The 24,036-nt window shown below is 37.4% G+C and overlaps 1 protein-coding gene across 1 annotated transcript in view; it reads right to left on the reverse strand.

Moving 5' to 3' along the window:
* Positions 1 to 24,036, reverse strand: part of Gfral (GDNF family receptor alpha like) — a 45,644-nt gene that overhangs the window by 1,046 nt on the left and 20,562 nt on the right. Inside the window, exons 6-8 of the mRNA XM_038321133.1 lie at positions 22,468 to 22,718; positions 1,756 to 1,848; positions 1,240 to 1,312 (exon numbers count right to left, since the gene is read on the reverse strand). Coding sequence (XP_038177061.1) covers positions 1,240 to 1,312; positions 1,756 to 1,848; positions 22,468 to 22,718 — 417 coding nt within the window. The remainder of the gene's footprint in view (positions 1 to 1,239; positions 1,313 to 1,755; positions 1,849 to 22,467; positions 22,719 to 24,036) is intronic.

Consider the following 24,036-nt stretch of genomic DNA (forward strand, 5'->3'; position numbering starts at 1 on the left):
ATCGGCAAGCAGAATGATTGAGTGGTGCTTTTAAATATTTAAAGCTACATAAAGGAAAGTCGAGTAACTGAACTTTTCACCCCTTAGAAAATGATTTTTAATTATTTAGATTTCAAAAAATGTATCAGAACCCATATCTTCATAGACAATATTTGATGTCTTAGAGCTGTCTATGTTGGTACTGGTTTTGGTTGAAGTTAAATTACGTGTTTAGAAAATGTTAAATGCTTAGAAGGGTTGAAACTGAGAAGTAGCTACATTTTTAAATCTTTGTTGCATTTAAAAATAAGTGAATTTGAGTGTCCTTAGGCAAAGCATTGAGTCGTCAAGTACACGGTCCCTTGCTATAGCTGCCCATCTCCTCACTCCGGTTATATTATTCCTGCACGGTTGTCACGTCCAGTCGTTAGGTTTCCTAGTTTGCTTCTGGGAAAGCAATATGTGTACATGTACTGTGCAGTTGATTGAGCAAACTTTTACTTATAGTTATTAAATGTCAAAGAGAAGCATATAAACATTATTGATATTCAAATTCAACATACTCATGCATTCATGTATAATGAATGAGCAAATGAACATGATACTTTACCTTTTTCTTTCTCTTTATTCTCTCATATAAAACATACCAACTGCATTGTCTCCCAGTTGGTCTTTTAAATTAAAAGTAAGCAAGTTATTCACTTAGGAATAATAAACAAGTGAAGATATTTTAAAATCCAGAGACATAAAACTCAACACATTCTGGCAATGAGAGCAGCTAAGGAAAAGGATTTCCAAAGAGTGCATTAATATCTGATGGTGGCATTCTTTTTATTGGTATGACATGAAGTCTCATTGAATATGTCTTTCAATGAATATATATTAAAACTTGAACAAAACTTGTCAATACGTAGGAAGCTACAGTGAAAAATACGTCTTCGGATAAATGTAACTGAATTATACAATATGTACCTTCCCTGAGTTGATGATTTTTCTAAATAACATGAGCTGTAAACAACATAGTTCAGTTTTTTTAAAGAAAACTTAGGTGAAAGACTGATAAACATTTTCATTGGAAGGGCATAATCCATATGTACCTATAATTACATCATTAAACCAATCCCCTGTGGTCATTTTCTTTACATTTGAAGTCTAAATAATGTTCCCATAGACATGTCCCACATAAAGTTGTATGTAATACCTTCATTTTCAGGTCCTGGTGTTGTCTGCCCCCCCCCCTTCTGAGATACATTTACTTACCTCAACTTGAGCATCACCAAGGAAAGAATTCCACAGGTAGCTATCATACACAGCACAACATAGACTAGTTCTCCTAGGAAGAAAAGATGAGCAAATCACTGGATATGCTGATGTGGATGAGGGGGACAGAAGGCTCAACCCTATCTATAGAATCACAGGCAGTTAAGAAGTACTGAGAGCTGGAGAAATGGTCTTCCCAAAGGAAGAGCATATTAATCAGCTATGCAATACCAAATGCCCAATCTTGGAAAGACACATACAGTAACATACAGACTGAGATGGTTATATTAGTAATATATGTGCATACACTTATATGTATGTAGCAACAATAAATAAAGAGGGCAGGTCATGAATTTGAAAGAGAGCAATGAGGGGTACATGCAAGGGTTTGCAGGAAGGAAATGGAAGGGGGAAATTATGTAATTATATTATGATCTCAAAAAACGTAAAAAAATTTAATTCGTTGGATTTTTTAGAGAAAATAAGCATTATTTTCATAGAGAATTTTTAACTGACCATTGAAGGGACCTTTGAAGCCACTCAGAGTAATTTCCTTTGGATGCTTTCTTTTATATGAGGAAATGTCTTTGGCATTAGGAGTTGGATAATCTGAAAGAAAATAATAAAATTGATACTTATTATTTAAGAGTCATACTTAAATTATAAATTATAAATTGGCTTTATCAAATTATAATGATTTGCTTCATATTATAGTAAATGAAAGTAATCTAGTTCTATGACACTATTTTATAAATCCAAAGATTTATATAAAAGTGGGAACGCTAAAATTTTAATAGTATGTCCCTGCCATATTTAATCAGCTAATTTCACCAAAGATATCTTTTCCCTACAGGCCATACTTAGAAAAAAAGGTCCCATGTTATAGGAGGACTCATGGGCCTTGCACATGGAGAAAAGACAGAGGACCGTATATTTAGACTTCCCGTTTGGATCTTGGAGAAAGTTTCTTCTTTACACAAGTGTTATTTCAATGTGTTTTAAGATACCATGTTTTCCAGAGAACCACTGGTAATGGCTTCCTACAAAGGAGAGCCCCTCAACACATGGAGCCCCTCTGCTCAGACCTGAAACCATGCCTCTGTCGTTCCCCCGGCACGTCTCCTCCGCGCTCTCACCAATCTGAAGACTCCCAGTTTCTGTCCTTGAGACTGGCTTTTATCTTCCGGAAGGGCGACTGCTGGCTTCTCTGCGTAGGTAATAATCTTCAAGGACAACGCTGAGAAATTCAGTCCTTTTAGATGCTGCTGGCCTCACTACTCTAAAAGGCACGTTTCTTTGTGGCCAGGTCAAAAACCATATATTTTTCTGTGATATATATTGCTTTCACTAACTTTTTTTAATTGAACTCTACATTTTTTCTCTGCTCCCTTTCCTGCCTCTTCTCTGCCCTTCAGTCCTCTCCCAAGGTCCCCATTCTCCCAATTTACTCAGGAGATCTTGTCTTTCTACTTTCCATGTAGATTAGATCTATGTAAGTCTCTCTTAGTGTCCTCATTATTATCTAAGTTCTGTGGGGTTGTGATGTGTGATCTGGGTTTTTTTGCTTTATGTTTAAAAGCCACTTATGAGTGAGTACATGTGATAATTGTCTTTCTGGGTGTGGGATACCCCACTCAAAATAATGTTTTCTAACTCCATCCATTTGCCAGCAAAATTCAAGATGTCGTTATTTTTTTTTTTTCTACAGTGTACTCTATTGTGTAAACGTACCACATTTTCCTTATCCATTCTTTGGTCGAGGGGCATTTCAGTTGTTTTCAGGTTCTGGCTATGACAAACAAAGCTGCTATGAACATAGTTGAGCACATGTCCTTGTGGTACAATTGAGCATCCTTTGGATATATACCCCAAAGTAGTATTACTGGGTCTTGAGGAAGGTTGTTTCCTAATGGAGAGGTTGTGGGGTAAAGGGATGTTTTCACTAAATTTTACCCATTAAGAAGATAAAATCCTGATGATTAATTAATGGATTTATTACCTTGCTCAGCCTAGATATAGTAGGAAGTGCATTGAACCTTCCCCAAAGCAATGTGCCTTACCCTCTCTGAAGAGTGGACGGGGTGGGGGTGGGGAAAGTTGGTGGAGGGAATAGGATGAGGGGAGGGAGTGGGTTCTGGGATTGGTATGTAAAATAAAAAAATAGTTTGTTTTCTTGTTTTAAAAAAATAATGAAATAAAATTAATGGATCTATACAGCCGATTCATCACACGTAGCAACAACAGAAAGAATGCAAAATGGGTAGCTCACAAGCAAATTTGTCTGATGTCCCAAACATTTAAGAGATAGAGGATCAGGGAAAGCCTCATATAGGAAAGCTGGCTGTCCTCTACTGTAGATTGTTTAAGAGATAGGGGAAGAGGGAAAGCCTCCACACAGGAAAGCTGGCTGTCCTCCACTGTACATTGTTTCAGGCATTTTGGGACCTAGAAATATAACTATGAATAGATAGGTTTCTTTCTTTAAGGCAGTATAGTTCAGAAAAATCAGGAAATTTGTACCCAATGACATTCAAGGTTAAATCTCTACAAAAGAAGGTAGATGTGAAGATGTAATACGGAAGCTTGCAGCCAATCTTCGCTCCACGTAGCCTATTGCTAGGCCTATAAGCTCTCCCTTACTAACCATTAGTCTACTGGAAAATTCAGTAACAGAAATTTCTGGGTGGAACAGGAAGAAGCCCAAAGAAGACAAAAATATGCAAGCAGCGATGTGGCTTTAGAAGCTTATTTTCAGGATTTTTAGCTTCTAATTCATTTAAAGCATTTTTACTTCACACTATTTTTCATCTCCAGGTCTTAGAAATTGAAAAATACACCCTGTCAGAATACAAAATTAACAGATGTACAATTTGGGTATTTTTCCATTTTCTGTGTTTATGAGGCAAATTTTGTTATCCATGTTATACACTGAGCCATTTATACTAATGGTCCTTGAGGGGAAGAATTAATTTTGATCAACTTGAACATACAGGCTTTCAATAAAATAAGTGATAATGCAATTATGTCTAATATATAATAACATGAGGAACAAATGTTTCTTGTTAATTCTATGATATTTTCGTAGTTTTATTATTATCATGGGCTCTGTATATATATTAATGTACATATATATTAATCAATATTTCATTCAGTAAGTTTCATTCCCATGGTCCTCATGGGCAAAATCTAAAAGGTCAGTGACATAAATATTAGATAGGATCCCAGGGCAAATGTATCTTCCAGTCACCATGCTACTTAAATATTGCTCCCCGGCAGGACATAAGTGGTTTTTAAACATAAAGCAAAGAAAACCAGCCTACAATCCCAGAAAACCTAAACAACAATGAGGACCCTAAGAGAGACATACATAGATCTAATCTACGTGGGAAGAAGAAAAAGACAAGATCTCCTGAGTAAATTGGAAGCATGGGGACCTTGGGAGAGGGTTGAAGGAGAGGGGAGAGGCAGGGAGGGGAACAGAGAAAAATGTAGAGCTCAATAAAAATCAATTAAAAAAAAGAATCACATTGTGGTTGTTCACAAGTACTTTAGGTTGTATCACAAGGTATTTGGTATCTTTGTAAATATGTATATTCTATTATGTCACTTTACATAAGCCTACAAATATTTCATGTTAATTAGAAATAAAAATAAGTTGTAGCACCATAGATAAGAGTTAGTGAGGCACGGGGTGACACAGCCATTGGAATCTTACATTAGCCTTAAAATCTCCTGCTAATTGGCTAAATGTTTGGCTTGGACTAATTTTAATTTTGTTTTTAAGTCTTCTGTATCCAGTGTATCTATTAAGTAAATTAAGATAATACTTTCTAGCTAATAATGAAGATTAAGCAAGGCAGCATGTAGATTATAGGCATAAAGTAGAAGCCATGTTATTTTTTTCTTCTTTAGACAAGAATATTTTGATAGTAGTTACACTATAGTGCTGATTACAGGATATTTAAACATGAAGATTTGTAGATGGAGCAGCGGGGCTGCGTCCCGCCACCCAGCTAGCTCTACCCAAAATAATTACACAGAAACTGTATTCATTTAAATACTGCCTGGCCCCTGGCCCGTTATCTGTAGCTTCTTATTGGTTGATTCTCATATCTTGCTTTAACCCATATCTAGTAATTTATATAGCACCACGAGGGGTGGCTTACCAGGAGAGATCTTAACCTGCATCCATCTCGGAGAGGAGAAGCATGGCAACTCACTATGGCGACTGCCTGAAGCGTTTCCCCACTGCCTTCTACCAAGCATTCTGTTCTGTTTACTCCGCCTACCTAATTTTCTGTCCTATTGGGCCAAGCAGTTTTTTTTATTAATTAACCAATGAAAGTAACCTTCTCCATCAAAGATTCATAAGTCCTGGCATTATAGGTTTTGACTTAGTAGTTCAAGAGTGAATTGGATACTAGGCATTTGCAATTTTGAAAATCTCTTCTGACAGTCAGAATAGATGTGGCTGAAAACACATGGCTCAGAGGTGAAAGAATGAGTACTCCAAGGTGAATGGGAGAACTCTTACAAGGTCCCACCCCGACATGAAGAACTACAGACATTAATGACTGCTGAGAGCTGAAGAATTGGTCTTCGTCAGGATGATCCAATCTTAACTGGTCAGCCCTATAAAAACACAATACGAGTGGCACTAAATAAAAGCAATAATTTGTATTCATAAACATATATATGCATACACAGCAATAATAATTACTATAGGTAAGAAACAATGGATTTGAGTAGTCGGGGGCATGGGGAGAGTTGGAGGGAGGAAAGGAGAGGGGCAATTACAAACATACAGTATTCAAATGTGAATGTAAAAAATAAAATATTAAAAAATAGAAATTGTCGTAAGCCATATAAACCTCTTATCATGATAAGCTAGTGAAATTGAAATTCTTAATAAGAGAAAGGGGGTAGGGGAGGGACAGGGAGAGAAAAAGTCTGGGTTTATGTTTTGTAAAACAGGAGTCAAAAACACGTAATTGGTAGAGATGTGTAATCAGACATAGAAATAGTAAAATCCTATTAGGTACTAAGCCAGTACCTAATCAGTAGAAGACGGCACCCTGTTGGAGGTTCATTTGAGCCGGGTACCTGGTAGTATTTAAAGAACAAAAAACAATTAAAAGCAACAGTATATCCATTATAGGGTCCGAAAGCAACAGTATATCCATTATAGGGTATGAAAGCAACAGTATATCCATTATAGGGTACAAGTGCTAGAAAGCAACAGTGAGAGAAACTGGTTCAGAGCAGGCATGGAGAAGTGTTGGAAGTAGCTATTAAGGCTGTAGACACATGCTTTGTGTATGTTTTCAAGGTAATAGCTACCACATGTAGCATAAACAGAATACCGTGTAAGGTTTAGACAGTCTGTTGCACTAGGAGAAGGGAGCCTGTGGATGAGGGGGGTGAATCATGGCTGCCTGAACACTTACAATACCACCAGCAAAGTCTTCATGTGTAGAGCCCCGTAACACATCACAGTGGCTCAGTATGGTCAATTGCCCCTTGAAGACAAGCCTTGTCAACTGATTTATGTGGCCTTTCACTTGTCAGAGTGCCTGGTGTTCCAACCAAAGTTGACACAACCAGAAACCAGTGAACTTTAGGGTCTTAAGTAACTGAGTTATTTTTGAAAGTCCTGGACACAAGACTCTGGGGAGTTTATATCCACCAAGTCCAGGTGCTGCTACAACAACCGGATATAAACCCAACTTTTGTAAACTCAAAGAATATTGATGGTGGGGAAAGCTTCAGCACCTTGGTGGTAACCCAAAACAAAACAACCAAGAAAACAAAGAAGCCCCCACGCCCTACAGAGAGGAAAACGAGGAAGAGAAATTGTCTGTGGTCTTTATTACAGAGGCACATTGTTTAGACATCACTAAGAACTCGAACAGGTCATCAGGCAAGTTTAGACCATTCCACGCTATTTTATCTTGTTTGAAAGCTGATTGGTTGAAGGTAATGAATGAAGAGAATAAAAGCTATTTGAGTGCTCTTACAGTTTACAGGGCAGTGAAGTGATTTTTGAATATTCTTGCAATGCTTCTAATGTTGGAGGGATTTTGATGGGCTCATGAAAAGTACTCCAGCAGAAAATTCGGAAAACCCGATACTAATAGGTGATAAACTTTTTGACATTACTAGTGAATTCCTAGCAAAGCTTTACTTGTTGCTTACTGGCCTCATCAAAGAGGTTGAGTACCAAATATCCTTTTCTATAGGAGTCCCCCTTTTAAGATAATATCCCTAAGTGTAGGTGCCAGATCAGTATCTTTTAAATGCCCACATGTGGTGTTTTATGGGAAGAGTCTGATACTATTTTGTTGCTGTCACATGAATACTTGGCTTTTAAGCCAGGAATACACACGCTCATAATAAATGACTTTTATGACTTTACATACACAACCTTGATGCACAGAAAGTATAGAGCAAAGATTGCTTTGCAAGCTTGGCATGAATTCCATCCACAATTATAGGCAATAAGGGGACTGGATGAAGCCAATGAAAGCATAGGCTGGAAAATGGAAAAGATAACACAATGCCTTCACATAATAAAGACTGTAATTGTTCAAATTGTAACAATATTGTTTTGTTTTTTCCCTTATTTCCCTCCATGATCTTAAATGTTTTTGTCCTCTATAGTGATGCCAAAATGTGAGCTGTCTCACTCATCAGTGGCAACTCTTTAATCTTTATTTTTTTGGCATAACCACACAGCCAAGGTAGTCATGGATGATTCATGCATCATTTCATGCTCGGTGGCAGACTTTTCCTTCTCCCCTAAAAACACCTAAGCCTTTAAGAGCAGAGTTGGGAAAAAGTGAAGGTTGGAGACAGATGTTCTCCTGTTGTTCCTGTTGAGGGTTTGTATATTTCAGTATTTCCAGGTTTGAGTCGTGTGAAACATTTTCTGCAAAATAAGAAGCCAAGCCAAATTCACTGGGTTTCAGGTCTGCAGACAAAATGTGAACCAGCTGGATCTGATTGGTAACATTTGTGTGCAAGAAAACTTAGTGGCAAAAATAAAGCCAGCATTTTTCCAAACTGGAATCGACGTGTCTTTGGGCTATCCTTTGCATCTATCTTCTGTGGAGAGAACTTTGAATTTTGAAAGAACCTCAAATGAAATGTGCCAGATAATTCCTTAGAGTATCCGTTTGGAGTGTTTTCCAACAAAACTAAAAAACAAGCTAGCATGTTGTCACTCATAGTCAAAATTCAGAGGTAAGGAGATGCAGGGTCTCTATGCAACCTGGACTCTAGTTTCTCAAAACATGCCTTCTATGCACGTACTTTCAAAATAAAAAACCAAGAGGCATGTTGACATTGATTTAAATCCACAAACATAGACAGCAAAATCTGGCTGGAACATAATAGCAAACTTACTGAGTTTGCTGATGGCAAAACTATTCTCCATTTTCTAAGTAAGTTTAGATGGAAATAACTGTCTTTTTTTCCTTCCTTCCTTCCTTCCTTCCTTCCTTCCTTCCTTCCTTCCTTCCTTCCTCCCTTTCCTTCTTGTCCCCAAAGACAGAGGTTCTTTGAGTAGCCTTGGTTGTCCTAGAACTAGTTCTGTAGGCCAGACTGACCTTGAACTCACAAAGATTCACCTGCTTCTGCCTCCCGAGTACTAGGATGAGAGGGCTGTATCACCACTGTCCAGCTTACTGCTTCTTATAAAAAGTATGTAATATAGATTTAAACATATAATAGAAACAAACAGCATGTGCTATTAGGAGACAGGACAAAATACTTACAACGATTTTCATAGTTTTAAAAAACAAAGCAATAAAAGATAATCTACAGTAGAGAACACTCATTTTACTCCAAATTTCAATTCAGTTACCTGAAAGAATATTTTTACACAAAGAAAGAAATGATATAATTTTCTTAAAATTTAATCTAGTCTTTAGAAGGAAATGCTCTTGACTGTTTGTTTATTGTGGAGCTCCAATACAGATGACAGCTGCCATCACCATAGGATCTTATCAAGCTGCAAGAGTTACCATAGCAATATGGCATACTCAAATCTCTCAGGTTGTATTTTGAGTTTGCAAACATGTAATATTAACTAGAATATAGGAGCACTTTTTATCCAAGCCCAATTTTACAATGGGAAGGTTATATCATGCACAGTTTATTTCCTAACACTTTTAATCACACTCTATATGACAGTCCATCATCAGAGGGTATCAGGGCCAGAACTTAACTTAGGGCAGGAACCTGGATACAGGAACCGATGCAGAAGCCATGGAGGAATACTGAATAATGAGTGCTTCATAACTCAAGGCTTACTTAGACTTCCTTATCCTTCCCAGAACCACCTGCCCAGGGTGGCACCAACTACAGTGATCTGGATTCTACCACATCAATTATCAATCAATAAAATGCCTTAATTTTGCCTACATGCTAATTCTATGAAGGTACTTTCTCAATTAAAATTCTGTCTTTAGCCAACACTGAAAGAGACTTCATTTTGATTATGGGAATGATCAACAAAGAAGACATTATAAGCCTAAAAATGTATAAATTGAATATAGAGTTAAAAGATATCATAGGTCAAATGAAATTGACAGATATCTAAAGAACATTTTACCAAAATATCACACACTGAACATTCCTCTCAGGAACCCATAGAAATTTTCATAAAATAGCTCTCATACTGGAATATAAAACAATCTCAGAAAATAGAGGAAACTGAGGTAACTCCAAGTGTATCTTCCCTGACCATGACTCAATTAGCTCAAAATCAATTGCAAAAAATATTTAGAAATTATACAAACTCTGGGCTGGAGAGATGGCTCAGCAATTAAAGGCTAGGCTCACAACCAAAAATATAAGAAATAACACAAACTCATGGAGATTAAATAACACACTAAAGAAAGATGAATGAAAAATATCAAAAAAGAAAAAAATAAATTCCTGGAAATAAATGAAAATAAAATACAAGAGACCTGAACCCGTGGGACACTGTAGTAGGGGGAGTGGGCTGCAGCCCACTGCCCAGCTAGTTTAACCCCCAAAATAACCACACAGAATTGTATTAATTAAATTACTGCCTGGCCCATTATATCTAGCCTCCTCTTGGCCAATTCTCACATCCTGATCTAATCCATTTCTACCAATCTGTGTAATACCATGAGGTCGTGGCTTACAGGGAAAGATTCTAACCAGCATCTGTCTGGGGCAGGAGAACCATGGTGTCTGTCATACTGCTTTCTTCCTCCCAGAATCCAGTTCTGTCTTTCCCGCCTATCTAAGTTCTGCCCTATCAAAAGGCCAAGGCAGTTTCTTTATTCAACCAATGAAAGCAACACATAGTCAGAAGGACCTCCTATACCAGGACACACTGAAAGTGGTTCCACCAGGGAACTTTACTATGCTAAGTACCTTTATTAAAAAATCAAATGGAGCACATATAAATACCTCAAAGATATGCCTCAAGAGCTTAGAAAATCAACAAAAAACCCAATCCCAAACCAGAGGTAGAAAGAAACAAACCAAGGCAAAAAAAAAATCAATGAAGTAGAAACAAAAGTAAAAACAATTCAAAGAATCAATGAAATTGAGAGCTAGTTCTGTGAAAAGTTAAAGAAGATTGATAGGCCTTTAGCCAAATTAATCAAAACAAAAAAGAAAAGATCCAAATTGATAAAATTATAGATTTTTAAGGAAACATTCTAACAAGCACCAATGAAAATTGAAAGAGAATAGAGTACTTAGGATTTGAAAACATATACTTACGTTAAAAAGCCTAAAAGAAATCATGGGGATTCTTGATACTTCTAAATCATCAAAATTAAGCCAAGAGCATATTAACATCTTAAACAGACCATAACAAATAAGAAGATAGGAACAGTAATAAAAAGCTTTCAGACTACAGAAACATCCAAGTCCAAATGTCTTCATAGAATTCTTCCAGACATTTAAAGAACTAAAACTAATGCTTCCCAAATTATTAGACAATTAGAAGTGAAAGAATCACTTCTAAACTTCTATACAGCTGCTCTTACTATAATTCCAAAGCCAGGTGAAGATACAAAAAAAGAAATAGAATAAACCAATATCTAAGGTGAATATTTTTGCAACAGTTTTTTTTTTAAATGTACCAAATGTGTTATAGAATATTAACTATGTAAAGATGTGTTTCATTTGTTTATGTTGGTGAATATTACTTTAACTGTGTAAAGCTGTGTATATGTGTTTATGCTGCCTTTGTTAATGATGTAAAGATATATTACATTTGTTTATTCTGCATTTGTTTAATTATGTAAAGATGTGTTGCATTTTTTTTTCACCTTGCCTGCCTAAGGTTTCTGATTGGTCTGATAAAAAGCTGAATGGTCAATAACTAGGCAGGAGAAGGATAGGAGGGGCTGGCGGGCAGAGAAAATAAGTGGAGGAAGAAATCTTCTCTTGAGAGAAGAAGAAGGAGAAGAGAACAAGGGAGGAAGAGAGGAACGTGCCTGGAGTCAGAAGCCAGGCAGCTGCGAGCCGGACAGACGTGAAAAGCAGTGAAAGCAAAATTTACAAAAAGAAAGGCTAACAAGTTCCAAGCCAGAAAGTAGATAAAGGGAAACAGATTAAGTTATAAGAGCTAGTGCAAGCAAGCATATGATAAGGCTGAGCATTCATAACTAAGAACAAGTCTCTGTGTCATGACTGGGGAGCTGGTTGGTGGCCCAAAAATCAAAAGCCTATTACTGAATATAAGAATAAAACATCCTTAGTCATCAGAGAAATGCAAATCAAAACAGCTCTGAGATTCCATCTTACACGTGTAAGAATGGCCAAGATCAAAAACACTGATGACAACTTATGCTAGAGAGGTTGTGGGGAAAAGAGAACACTCCTGCATTCCTAGTGGGAATGCAAACTGGTACATCCCCTTTTGATTTCTCAGAAATTTAGGAGACAACATTCCTCAAGACCCAGTAATACCAGTTTTGGGCATATATCCAAAGGATGCTCAATTGTGCCACAAGGACATGTGCTCAACTGTATTCATAGCAGCATTGTTTGTCATAACCAGAACCTGGAAACAACCTAAATACCCCTTGACCAAAGAATGGATAAGGAAAATGTGGTACATTTACACAATGGAGTACTACACAACAGAAAAAATACTGACATCTTGAATTTTGCAGGAAAATGGATGGAGCTAGAAAACAACATTTTGAGTGAGGTGACCCAGACCCAGAAAGACAATTATCACATGTACTCACTCATAAGTGGTTTTTCTTTTTATTTATTTTTATTTTTTAATCTGAGACCATTTTGTCCCAATTAACTTCTTTATTTTTAATTGATCTTTATTGAGCTCTACATTTTCCTCTGCTCTCCTCTCTACCTCTCCCCTTCCCATTCAACCCTCCCCTAAAGTCCCCATGCTCCCAATTTATTCAGGAGATCTTGTCTTTTTCTACTTCCTATGTAGATTAGATCACAGCAGAAAACAAAACAAAACAAAACAAAAAAAAAACCCTGACATCTTGAATTTTGAAGGAAAATGGATGGAGCTAGAAAACATTATTTTGAGTGAGGTAGCCCAGACACAGAAAGACAATTATCATATGTACTAACTCATAGGTGGTTTTTAAACATAAAGCAAAGAAAACAAGCCTACAAACCACAATCCCTGAGAACTTAGACAACAATGAGGACACTAAGAGAGACTTTCACAAGTGATTTTTAAACATAAAGCAAAAAAAAAAAAACAGCCCACAAATCACAATCTAGAAGAACTCAGACAACAATAAGAGCCCTAAGAGAGACATACATAGATCTATTCTACATGGCATGTAGAAAAAGACAAGATCTCCCAGGTAAATTGAGAGCATGGGGACCTTGGGAGAGGGTTAAAGGAGAGGGGAAAGGTAGGGAGGGAAGCAGATAAAAATGTAGAGCTTAATAAAAAAAAATCAGGTAAAAAAAGGTAAAATAAAAAGGTCATTGTTTTGATTTGCTTTCATATTGCTGTGATGAACACTATGACCAGAAGTAATCTGAGGAGAAAAAGCTTTAGTTCATTTTATGGCTTACAGTCTATTATAAGTGGATAGTCATGCTAGGGATTTAATGCAAGAACCTAGAGGCAAGACCTGAAGCAGAGGCCATGGGGGAAGTCTCTTACAGTCTTGTTTCCAATGGATCACTCAGCTTTGTTTTCATACAAGCCAATACTCTGCCTACAGTGGGCTGGACCCTCTTGAATCAATTGATAATCCAGATAATGCCCACAGACTTGCTTACAGACCAATCTGATGGAGGCATCTTCTCAGTTAAGGTCCTGTCTTTCCAAATGACTCTAGTTTGTGTCAAGTTGACTAACTAATAAGCACAGTCACCTACCCCAATCATGCTGACTTTATTCTGAGATGAAGGAATGGTTTAACTTAAGCAAATCAATAAATGTAAAGTTAATACTATATATAAAAGAAAAACCCACAGCCAACATCACCCTAAATGGTGGAAACTGGAAGAAACTCCATTAGAGTAAGAAGTGAGATAGGGTTGTCCACTGTTCCCACTTTTCTTCAATACAGCACTTGAAACCCTAGCTAGAACCATAAGACAAAATAAGAAAAAGGGTACAAAGAGGAAGCGAAGAAGTCAAATAATATTTACTTGCAGATGGTATGATAGTGTCTTATGGTTCTCTGTGACCTTCCACATCACAGCCAGTCAGGGCAGGAACTCAAGGCAGGAACTGAAGCAGAAATCATGAAGGAATATTGCTTATTTGTTTGCTTCCTATGGCTTACTCTACTTTCTTTCTTATAACATAGAGGAGCACCTGTCCAGGAATGGTACTGCCTATAGGGAGCTAGGCCCTGCCACTTCAATCACTAATCAAGACAATATTCTGCAGACTTAATCTCAGGACAATATTATGAAGACATTTTCTCAGTTAAGATTCCCTCTTCCCAGATATGTCAATGTTTATGTTATATTGACAAAAATCTAACCAGCACAGATAAGATACATAATAGTATAGCACGAGGGCTGGCTTGTTGGGGTTTCTGTCTGCCTGGTCCCCTAGCTGATTTAGTCCCAGAGAAAATCACACAGAAGTCTCCATAAGATTATAAACTAATTGACCCATTAGCTCATGCTTATTAGCTCTTATAGCTTATATTAACCCATTATTCTTATCTATGTTAGCCACATGGCTTGGTACCTTTTTCAGCTGGGTAGGTAACATCCTGCTTCTTCAGTGGTCTGGGCAGGACTGGGAAGGAACTTCCTTCTTCCCAGAATTCTCCTGTTCTCATTGCCCCACCTCTACTTCCTATCTGATTTTCCTGCCTATACTTCCTGCTTGGCTACTGACCAATCAGCATTTATTTAAACCATAATTGAGAGATATAGAATTGTTCTCTCACACCACTCAGGCTATCGTGCTACAGAATGGCGCCCACATGGATAAATGCATCCAAGGAAAGCCTGAGAAAGCTTGGGAACAATAGAGTAAAAGCATATTTTCTTTGTAGCAGCAATTTCTCGGGCCTGCTCTGCTTGCTAGAGGCAAGCAGGTGCTCTCATCTAAGAGAGGCTTCCTCACTCAGCTTTAGCTGCAAAGTCACAGGATACCAAATTCACTTATAAAAGCAAGTCACTTTCTATATAGAAGTAACAACCATGCTGAGAAGAAAAACGTTGAATTAGTGCCATTTATATTAGCCTTTAAAACACTAAAATATATAACTAAGGAAGTGAAAGACTTCTACATTTTGGGAAGACACTAGAGGACCGAAAGATGTCTCAATGCTCATAGACTGGTACAAGTAGTACTGTGAATAATGCTGTCAGGTCAATCATACTGCATCTCAAATATACTACAGAACCAGAATAATAAATAAAAAAGCATTACACTGGCAAATAAACTGAACAAACCTGTAGGTCAATGGAACGGAACAGAGACCCAGACTTAAGGACACACAATAACAGTCTCCAAACATAATGACCTAAAAAATTATTCCATGCTTTTAGCAGTCACTGAATTGCAAACTACAGTTCCATTGAAATTTGATCTTGTCTGCAACAAAATGGCTGAGATTAAGACAAATGAAATCAAATACTTTAAATGCCATGGAAGACACAGAGAAAGAAGAATACTCTGTCACCTCTGCAGGAGGATGCAAACTGGTGGATCTGATATGTACATCAGCATAGAGATTCTTTAGAAAGCTAAAAACAGATCTTTCACAAGACCCAGTTTATACCATTCCTGGGCATATACCCTAGATTCTGCAGTCTACTACAGAGACACTTGCTTGCCCATATTCAGTGATGCTCTGTTCACCATATGTAGGAAACAGGGGCAGCTATGATGTTGATAAACTGATGAATGAAGGTGCTATGCTAGCTACTACCAGGAAAGAAAAGGTCTCAGCAGCTCTGTTGCTGCTGAATTCTTGAATGAAGATGCAGGAGGAGTTGGGAAAGGAAAGGAAGGATGTATATGGTGAAAAAACTTAGTATTCATGTATAAAATTGTGGGGGGAGTATAAAAGTAATTTAGAAAATATTTTAAATAATTTAAGAAAATATAAAGCTGGACTTGGAGGCAAACACTAGAGAGACTGAGGCAGAATATTTTCTTAGAATATGAGACTTCTCTGGGCTTTTCTTAAGGATATTTTAGTAGGGAGGTATCTGGAACTCAGTGAAAAGTGATTCAGTGTTCACTATTCACCTTGTCTCAGAAAGAAACTAACATTTTAAAATATAATTTCATACATAGCAAATGTATTTATGTTTAGTCCTAGTCGAACACATGCCATACAGTTGCTCAACTGTAACACTGTATTTAAGAAGCCACTTATTAGAGTTTGTGGAAATTACCATCAGCCTACAACATCACCGTGACAATGCCAAGCCTGTGGATTTCTGTGATTTTTCATATTTCTCAAGTTAACCCAAGTCACTGTTCGCTGAGTTTCAGATACTTCCCATGAATCATCTCTACAATTTTTGTGACAGCATTCTGGCTTAGAGATGATGACAATCATGCCCAGTAGATACATGCTTGTGTTGGGTTGCCTCTTTAAAGCCACACTCTGTACTAAACTCTATTAATTTTCAAACATGACAGTAAACCTTTAGGGTTGTTTGTGTTGATCATGGTTTCTAATACACATTTAGGAGTTGGCCTGAAAAGAAAGCAAGTATAAGAAGGTTCTCTGTTTATATTTTATCTTGGAAAGCAAATAAAATATAAAAACACCAGTTTTTCCCCTGAGATCCAAGCCCTAAAAAACATTTGGAATTCTAAGTCTTTAAATTAAAATACATTAAAGGCAAAACTTACAGAATTTACCATGGTTATACATTTCTACATCGATTTGTAACTCAATTTATTTTAAAAAATGGTTTGTTTGTTTTTATTATTCTTTTTATTGCTAACTTAAAATATATGTGCTTGATCTCTAAAAAATACAAAAGCCTTTTCAAACAAGGAAAACAAGATCCTAGAGGAATAATCACGGAGTTCTAAAGGGAAAAACAAATTTATAAGCGAGCGTCTATGAATTTGATGACCTACAAATTCACCATGGAGCCACTTTAATCCAGAAAATACAACATATTTGAATGCTTAGCAACTGCATAATAAATATGAATATAGACGAGAGAAAGTCTGTTGACTGTTCCCTGAAAACCAGAAGACTCTTTTAGCACCTGGACTGAATTTGAAGGAAACTAAACTTGAATTAGAGTTTTGTGTAGACACCAAGAAAAAGTCAGTGGTTTTGGCTTGCTCAAGAGGTTTATTCAAAGACAGAACTTAACATAAAGTTCCAGGAACACTGCCTTATGATTTGGATATAAAAAATGGTTGTGTGCGTGCGTGCGTGCGTGTGTGTTCTGTGTATGTATGTGTGTGTGAGGAGAGAAGAAAGACCGACAGATAAAATTGAATGGGAATGTCTTTCACAGTTCACTTTGCTCCTCATTTTATTTCTAGGGCATAATCCTCCTTCTCAGCGAGACAGTGATTTCATGACACTAAAAATTAAGACAAATAGTTTAAAAGATACGTTTGACCCTGTATTAATTCATCTTCACAGACTTTATTGTTCTTAAAGAGACCAAGTCTTTATGAGTACGGAAAAATGTGCAGTGATGTGCTACACACCATCCCACATACATGTGTGGGTTTCAAAGACTGACTATTAATGCAGCGACTGATGAAATGGATTTCTGGAGCCAGACCTTCACTGAGAAAGAGGCAGACAAATGCTGTCAGGCAAGGACAAATCTTCTATCTATTGAATGCAGACAAACACAATACATAAAAACCATTTATTTATTATGTTTATGATGTCTATGGCTATGAAGAAATGAGGTTATAAAATGAAACTAAATGCTAGAGTATGGAACGGCCAGAATGATCTTTTCTTAAGACTGTGCATCCACTTAATACATAAGCACCCAATAGTTCATTAAAGTAAGTTTGATTTAGAAATACTGAAAACAATCTTCCATTTCTATCTTTTCAGGTAGATACAGTCAAAACATAAGCAGCTTAGGTGATGTACACTTTTAAGACCATAACTGCTTTAGCATAGTGGCTTATTTTCAGTACTGACATGATCCCAAGTATTGACTTGAAATAGACACTTACTACTTAGAACTTAGAAAAGTAGATGGGCCTGCAAGAGCAACGTTAGGAAGCAAAGAAAGCCAGTGTTTGTGTTCTAGTGAGTGGCTGCAGCAGCACTTGTTAACTCCTGGTTCTTCTGCTTAAAATCTGAACGGGAAAATTCAGTCGTAAGATGAAACATAAAAGATTGAGGTAAACTTTAGAGTCTCTACAATCTATAAGGTAAGATCTTTCTTCCTGACCTAAGTGTAGAGCAATCAGTAAACATGATGCCGAGAGACAGAGATCACTATACTTGAGTAGCCTTTCCCATTTATGCTGTCATTTATTCAAGAGAACTTACTCTCATTTGCTAGAAGGGCCCAGTTAACTCTATCTGTAAGTACAGACGAAGAGTCATTTTTTTTTAACCACGAGGAAAAATCAATTTATATTCATAGGATAAAATCTGCTAATAAAGTATTTTTGCCTGGTAGATGTCATGAGTTAAGTACTGTATGGCATGTCCCTCATTAAATGCCACCACCTCAACTGTCATTGAGGTAAGTAGTGATGTTGGAAATTCTCCAAAATGTAAATGAAGGTGTATGTAGCTCATAATCTGAATGCTGTAGATGCTTACATCTTTGCTGAATCTACAACATGCTGGTTAATATTATCTGATTTCTAAAAAATACAAAAAACCCATAGTTTTCTAAGAATAAAGATTGAGGCTTTTAATGGGAAACATTATTAGAAGAATTCTAACAAGGGGAAGAACACTGATTGTCTTCAAGGACAGGGCTGCTGCTTAGGAACAGTATATACTGCTTTGCTCCTTCCTCTATGGGTGTAGTGATTCACCCTTTCATGTTTTGTTTAGAGGGGCTATTGTGTATCCATAGCTGTCTGGGAGGGTTGGGCAAAATGTGCCTCCTGAGGAGCTGCATGGGTTTGTTCTTAGCAGCCTTGTCTTTTCCCACACAGACCTGTCTTATTCTCAGAGTTGTAAGTGAGTGTGAAAGAAGTTCTGAGACAGAACAGTGCAGACTGAATTTTCCACATGAAGGTAAGAGCAGTGGCTCCCAAACTTGGCTACAATAAAAGTTATCTGGGTGAGATTGGTTTTATATAAGAAATTCTGTTGATATTCTGAGGATGTTTCAAGTTGGAGAACCAAAAATTCAATGTTAATTAATTCCCTTCAGCTTGGAGCTGTGTTTGTGTTTATCAGGGTCTTCATTATAACAAAATAATTATTCCAAATAAAATTGGGGGAACTTCTGTGGACACTTAACAGAAAATCTTGAAGATGTGTGTAGTCTTTGTAAAGTATGAGAAAAATCCAGAAACAAAACCCTGGAAGCGCAATTACTAGACTGGTTTTAAATTTAAAGCCCAAACAATAGTTTTAAAGTAGTGTGTTTAGGATAATAGTACACTTGATTCACTGTCACTTGATACACTGAATTTCTTTCTCACTGCAGTGTACGGTCTCTGATAAGTTCCCCTAGGGTAACTACAGGACACATCTCTTGTGTTGTGGAACAAGGTCATGGCACACAGAGGGCCTGCTTGTCATTTGAAATACATCTCCTGTTGGATACTATTAGATCAGCTAGAAACCTGACTCAAGGAAAAGCGAGTGTAACAGTGTGCCAGTCCTTACTGTTCATGAACGTCTTCCACACATTGCAAAAACAGAGGTGGCCTTAGAGAATGGTGTGGAAGACAAACCCTTTCTGCAGGCAGTACGTGCATGGTAATCAATTTTGCTTTGTCTAGAAAGAGAAGTGTCTAGAAGTAAGTCTTCTAGATTCATTTCTAGGTCAATGATTTGAAAGTACAAATACAGAAATTTGTAAACACCGAAGTGATGGGGAGTGGTGTGTAGAAGACTACGTACTAGTGATGGAAAGTGGACAACTCCATAACAAGGTAAAGTTAATGGATTAGGTGATGTAAGTCTGCAGGGTCTATTTTCACCATCCCTATACTCATGCAATGAAATATTCTGCTCTAGTGGCAAAGGTGACATAGTCTCATAGTATATTTACAAAGCATTGTAGAACAATCCAAAAGGATTTAGTTCAATGAATTAGAAGAAAACTATATATATATATATATATATATATATATATCTGTGCAAAATATTGACTCCTCCTGTTCTTTAAAAATGGTTTCAAATAGACTACTACCCATAATCCATTGCTCTATGCTTTGTATTCTGGCACATGTGACAGACATGTTCAAACACAAATTTTTACTTCCCAGTATAATGATAAATGAATTGGAGCAGTATTAGGGAGTCATAGCTTTATATATTTTGTTGGTGCTACAGTGGCAGAGATAGGTTAAATATATACTAAATTCATTTTCCTTCCTACTAGGCACAGAAGTGAACTGTGTGACCCAGCTTCCATTGCAGATTAGTCCAAGTGAAAGTGATGTACGAGGCACTTAGGACTGACCCACCAAAGTATCCAGAGCAGTTTTTGAATTTTTCTTCAATAGCAGGGTGAATGTGCTGGATGGATTCTATGAACTCAGAGGAGAATTCAGTCACCTAGGAGGAGAACATTAAATAGCTTGGTGACATATGAATCTTGATAATCTTCAATTCTCATTCCAACTGTTCTCTTCATAATTATTTTATGTTGGTGAGAAATTAAATCTGTCTTAATCTACTGATATTTGGTGTTATGAGTCAAAGAAACTAGTCATATGATATCTGTATAAAAATGTGCAGATTGAAATAGGGATACTGCCACAGTATATGCATCAACTATGCAGGAATACACAGCAGTCAGGTAGGTGGAAAATGTCTACTGGAGTCTGGGAAGACACAAATTCTTCATTTTCTACGGAGACCAATAATTCTGTACAACAAGGAAGGGAGTTTCAACATCCAAACTACTCTAGCTCAGATGGGACACTTACTAAACAGCACGAATGACATTATAAATCGACTATTCCACATTAGCATTATGTAAAGTTTTTCAATAAGAGTGGTTACTTGAGATAGAAACTCAATAGTTTTTCAAAAAGAGATGAGAGGATTAAAATGTGACCTCTAATACTGAATAGACGTGGCTGTAGACCATGAGTAAGAGATAAGACTGAGCAGTGCCACAGTCCTTCCAGTTACAAAAGCCTCATCAGATCAAGTGCACAGATCAGTGTGCAGGAGGGAAAGGAAAAGAATGAGCGCAGGCAACGTCTTTGGAGTAGATGGGTGCAAGGATGGGGCACCCACTGACTGTCAATGGCAAGACAGGAATGGCAGCAGACAGAACACACATGAGCTGAAGTCCAAGCTCTGCTGGGATGTCCCATGAGCTGTTTTCACAAAACAGTTCGAACATTAAGGGAATGTTGTCAGAGTACCCAACCCTAACTAAGCCCAGGCCTTAAATTTCAGATTTCTTTTCCTTACATTAAAGATTAACTTTAAAAGAAAATTTAAAATTATCATTAGAGGTTAATCAACAGATTTGTTAAGTCCAAGGGGAGAGAAAAATAAATCAAAGGAAAGATATACTTCAGGCACAGAACAACTTAAATCCTTAAATCAATAAACCCTGTTGAGCCCATCTCGACAACCCACATCCTTTGGTAGTTTGTTCCCACAGTCATTCTGAGGTTGGCATGTATCTTGCTTTGTTCACTGCATATTTACAGTAGGAAAGGAAGAGATACTTGACAAATGCCTGTATGTTTGGTCTTAGTCACCAGGAATTCTGCTGCACCATGCAACAGTCACCGGTTATACTGCTGAAGGAAACACCAGAGGCGAGCTATGCTCTACCAGCCAACAATTCTTGTTGAAAACCATCTTGAACAATCCAACTCAGTAGAGTCATGAGGTCTGAGTGTCAATACGTGATCAAATCTAGACAAAAGTGTCCCCACAATGCACCCAAGGCCAGTGATTAAATCTGTTCAGCTAAGTGACTAAATAATAAATGTTGTTATGTAACTATGAATAATGGATATTTTAGCATTTAAATGAAGCCTTATATGCTTTTCATATTAAAATCAATAAATCAGTAGTAGCTTATCAACTTAAAAAGTGTATTACTTTCCGATAAATGAGAAAGAAAGCAAAACCAGAACATAACCAAAATAGTAAATGCAATTGTCTTCATGAACATTTTCGGTGGGGGTTGACTGGTTACCATTTTTATGGTATAGTAGAAAACAAGATAGATGTGTGTGTAGGTAAGTAGATTAAACAATCTTTTGATATGGGAAGTGATGAATACTGTGAATATGTTTTATTGTCATTGGTTAATAAAGAAGCTGCTTTTGGTCAATGGCTTAACAGAGCAAAGCCAGGCTGAAAGAGATTTATAGAAAGAGTAGAAGGAGTCAGGGAGAATCCATGTAGCCACTGTCAGAGATAGCTGCCTCTGAAGGTCCGAAACTTTGGCAGTAGGCCATGATCTCAGGATGATGCATAGATTAATGGAGATGGGTTAGTTTAGCTAGAAATATGCTTAAGCTATTGGCCAAACAGTATTGCAAATAATATGGTTTCTGTGTGATTATTTTGGGGCTGAGCAGCCAAGAACAGATGAGCAGCCTCCCCCCCCTCTCCCCAATCTTTCAATTTGATAACTTACTGAAGCATGATTTGCTATGCAGCATGTGCTGGAAAGTCATGCATAATGGTTCTTCATTCTGGGTAATGCTCCTGCAAGCACACGGCACTTGAAGGATTGTCCCAAAGGTTCCCAGGTAGGCAGCCTTGCAACTGTCACTCCCAGAACAAGTAAGATCTTGCTTGCCTAATGTGCTCATGCAGGTCTCATCTTCATGACACTTCCCTGTCACACGGGGCCAGCATTCTGACTGGAATGTTCGATAGTGTGTCCTAGGAAAAGAGTGAAGAGCTGGAATTAGCCTATGAATAGAGAGATTTCCCCTTAGTATGAGATGCTCTCTCACCTAGTGAAACACTCGCATGGGCAAAATGAGGTCTAAGTTGCAGTCCAAGCTAACTTTGTGCTTTCAAATGCCACTCTACAGAATGTAGAGAAAAAAAGCATTGAAACTCTGCAAGTTACTGTCCTTTTATGCAGATGTCCTTTACCACTATATATTTATCCCAATGGGTGATGATTTGCAGTGTCAACTACCTGAGAGATTTATTAAAAAGCTTTAGATATTGTATCATGTTGGAGTTAACATTTAGACACTGTCCCCCATCAGGAAAATTCAAAGAAGGCACTTCCAATCAAGTTTTCCTACACAATGGGATGTACATTATTCTTTTTCCTTTATTTTATTGATTTTTATTGAGCTCTACATTTGTCTCTGCTCCCCTCCCTCCCTCTTTCCTCCCCTTCAGCTGCACTTTATTCTTTTGCCATGTTCCTAATTATACCAAATAGAATTTACAAAATTATTTTGAGACATTTAACTAAGGCTGGGGAACATGTCTCCTCCAAAGAGATTTCACACATTCTAATGACCTGTCCAGTCACCTTACCAGATGAGAATGAAGCCCAGACAATGATGAGCAGGACAACAGCTTGATTAGAGCTGTGTATAAGTGAAAAACCTTGGTTTTCTATTTAAATGTTAATATCGCTTCAGCCTCCCCCAAGGTGGACTTGGAGGTGGGGAGTTTCACTGAATCTATTCTTTCCTCTTCCCAGTGAAGTAACGTTGACTAAGTCTCCTTTTTGTTTATTTTCCAGTAATAATTTGACTCCTTTAATTGACTTATTATGGTCAAGTGGTTGAACCTGGCTTGGCCATAGACCATGACCAACCCCCCCCCCCACCACCACCAAGTTTGATTACAAAAAATTAGACATAGCGTACACATGACAAACCTGTAATCCCATGATTTAGGAAGCTGGAGCAGAAAGACCTAGGCTAGCGTGAGACCACTGGGGACCTACCTGTAAAAACACCCTCTCCGTTTATTCCTGATTCTCATTTTTTTTCCCTGCATTTCTTACTCATATCCCAAACTGCCTACATAACCATGTGTTTCTAATCACTGGAAAGATAAATTCACCTTGGACATAAAAATCACATGTGCTAATGAGAACCTCAATGAGAAGACAAGAGTCAGACATATTGAATTCATTCGTGGTTCTTAAGCATGAGTACCTGCACAGGACAGTTGGATTTCAGCTTGCAGCTAGAATGGGAGTTTCAGCAGAGGGTGCAGATCACTC

This window comes from Arvicola amphibius, chromosome 3, assembly GCF_903992535.2.
Source record: "Arvicola amphibius chromosome 3, mArvAmp1.2, whole genome shotgun sequence".
Lineage (NCBI taxonomy): Eukaryota > Metazoa > Chordata > Mammalia > Rodentia > Cricetidae > Arvicola > Arvicola amphibius.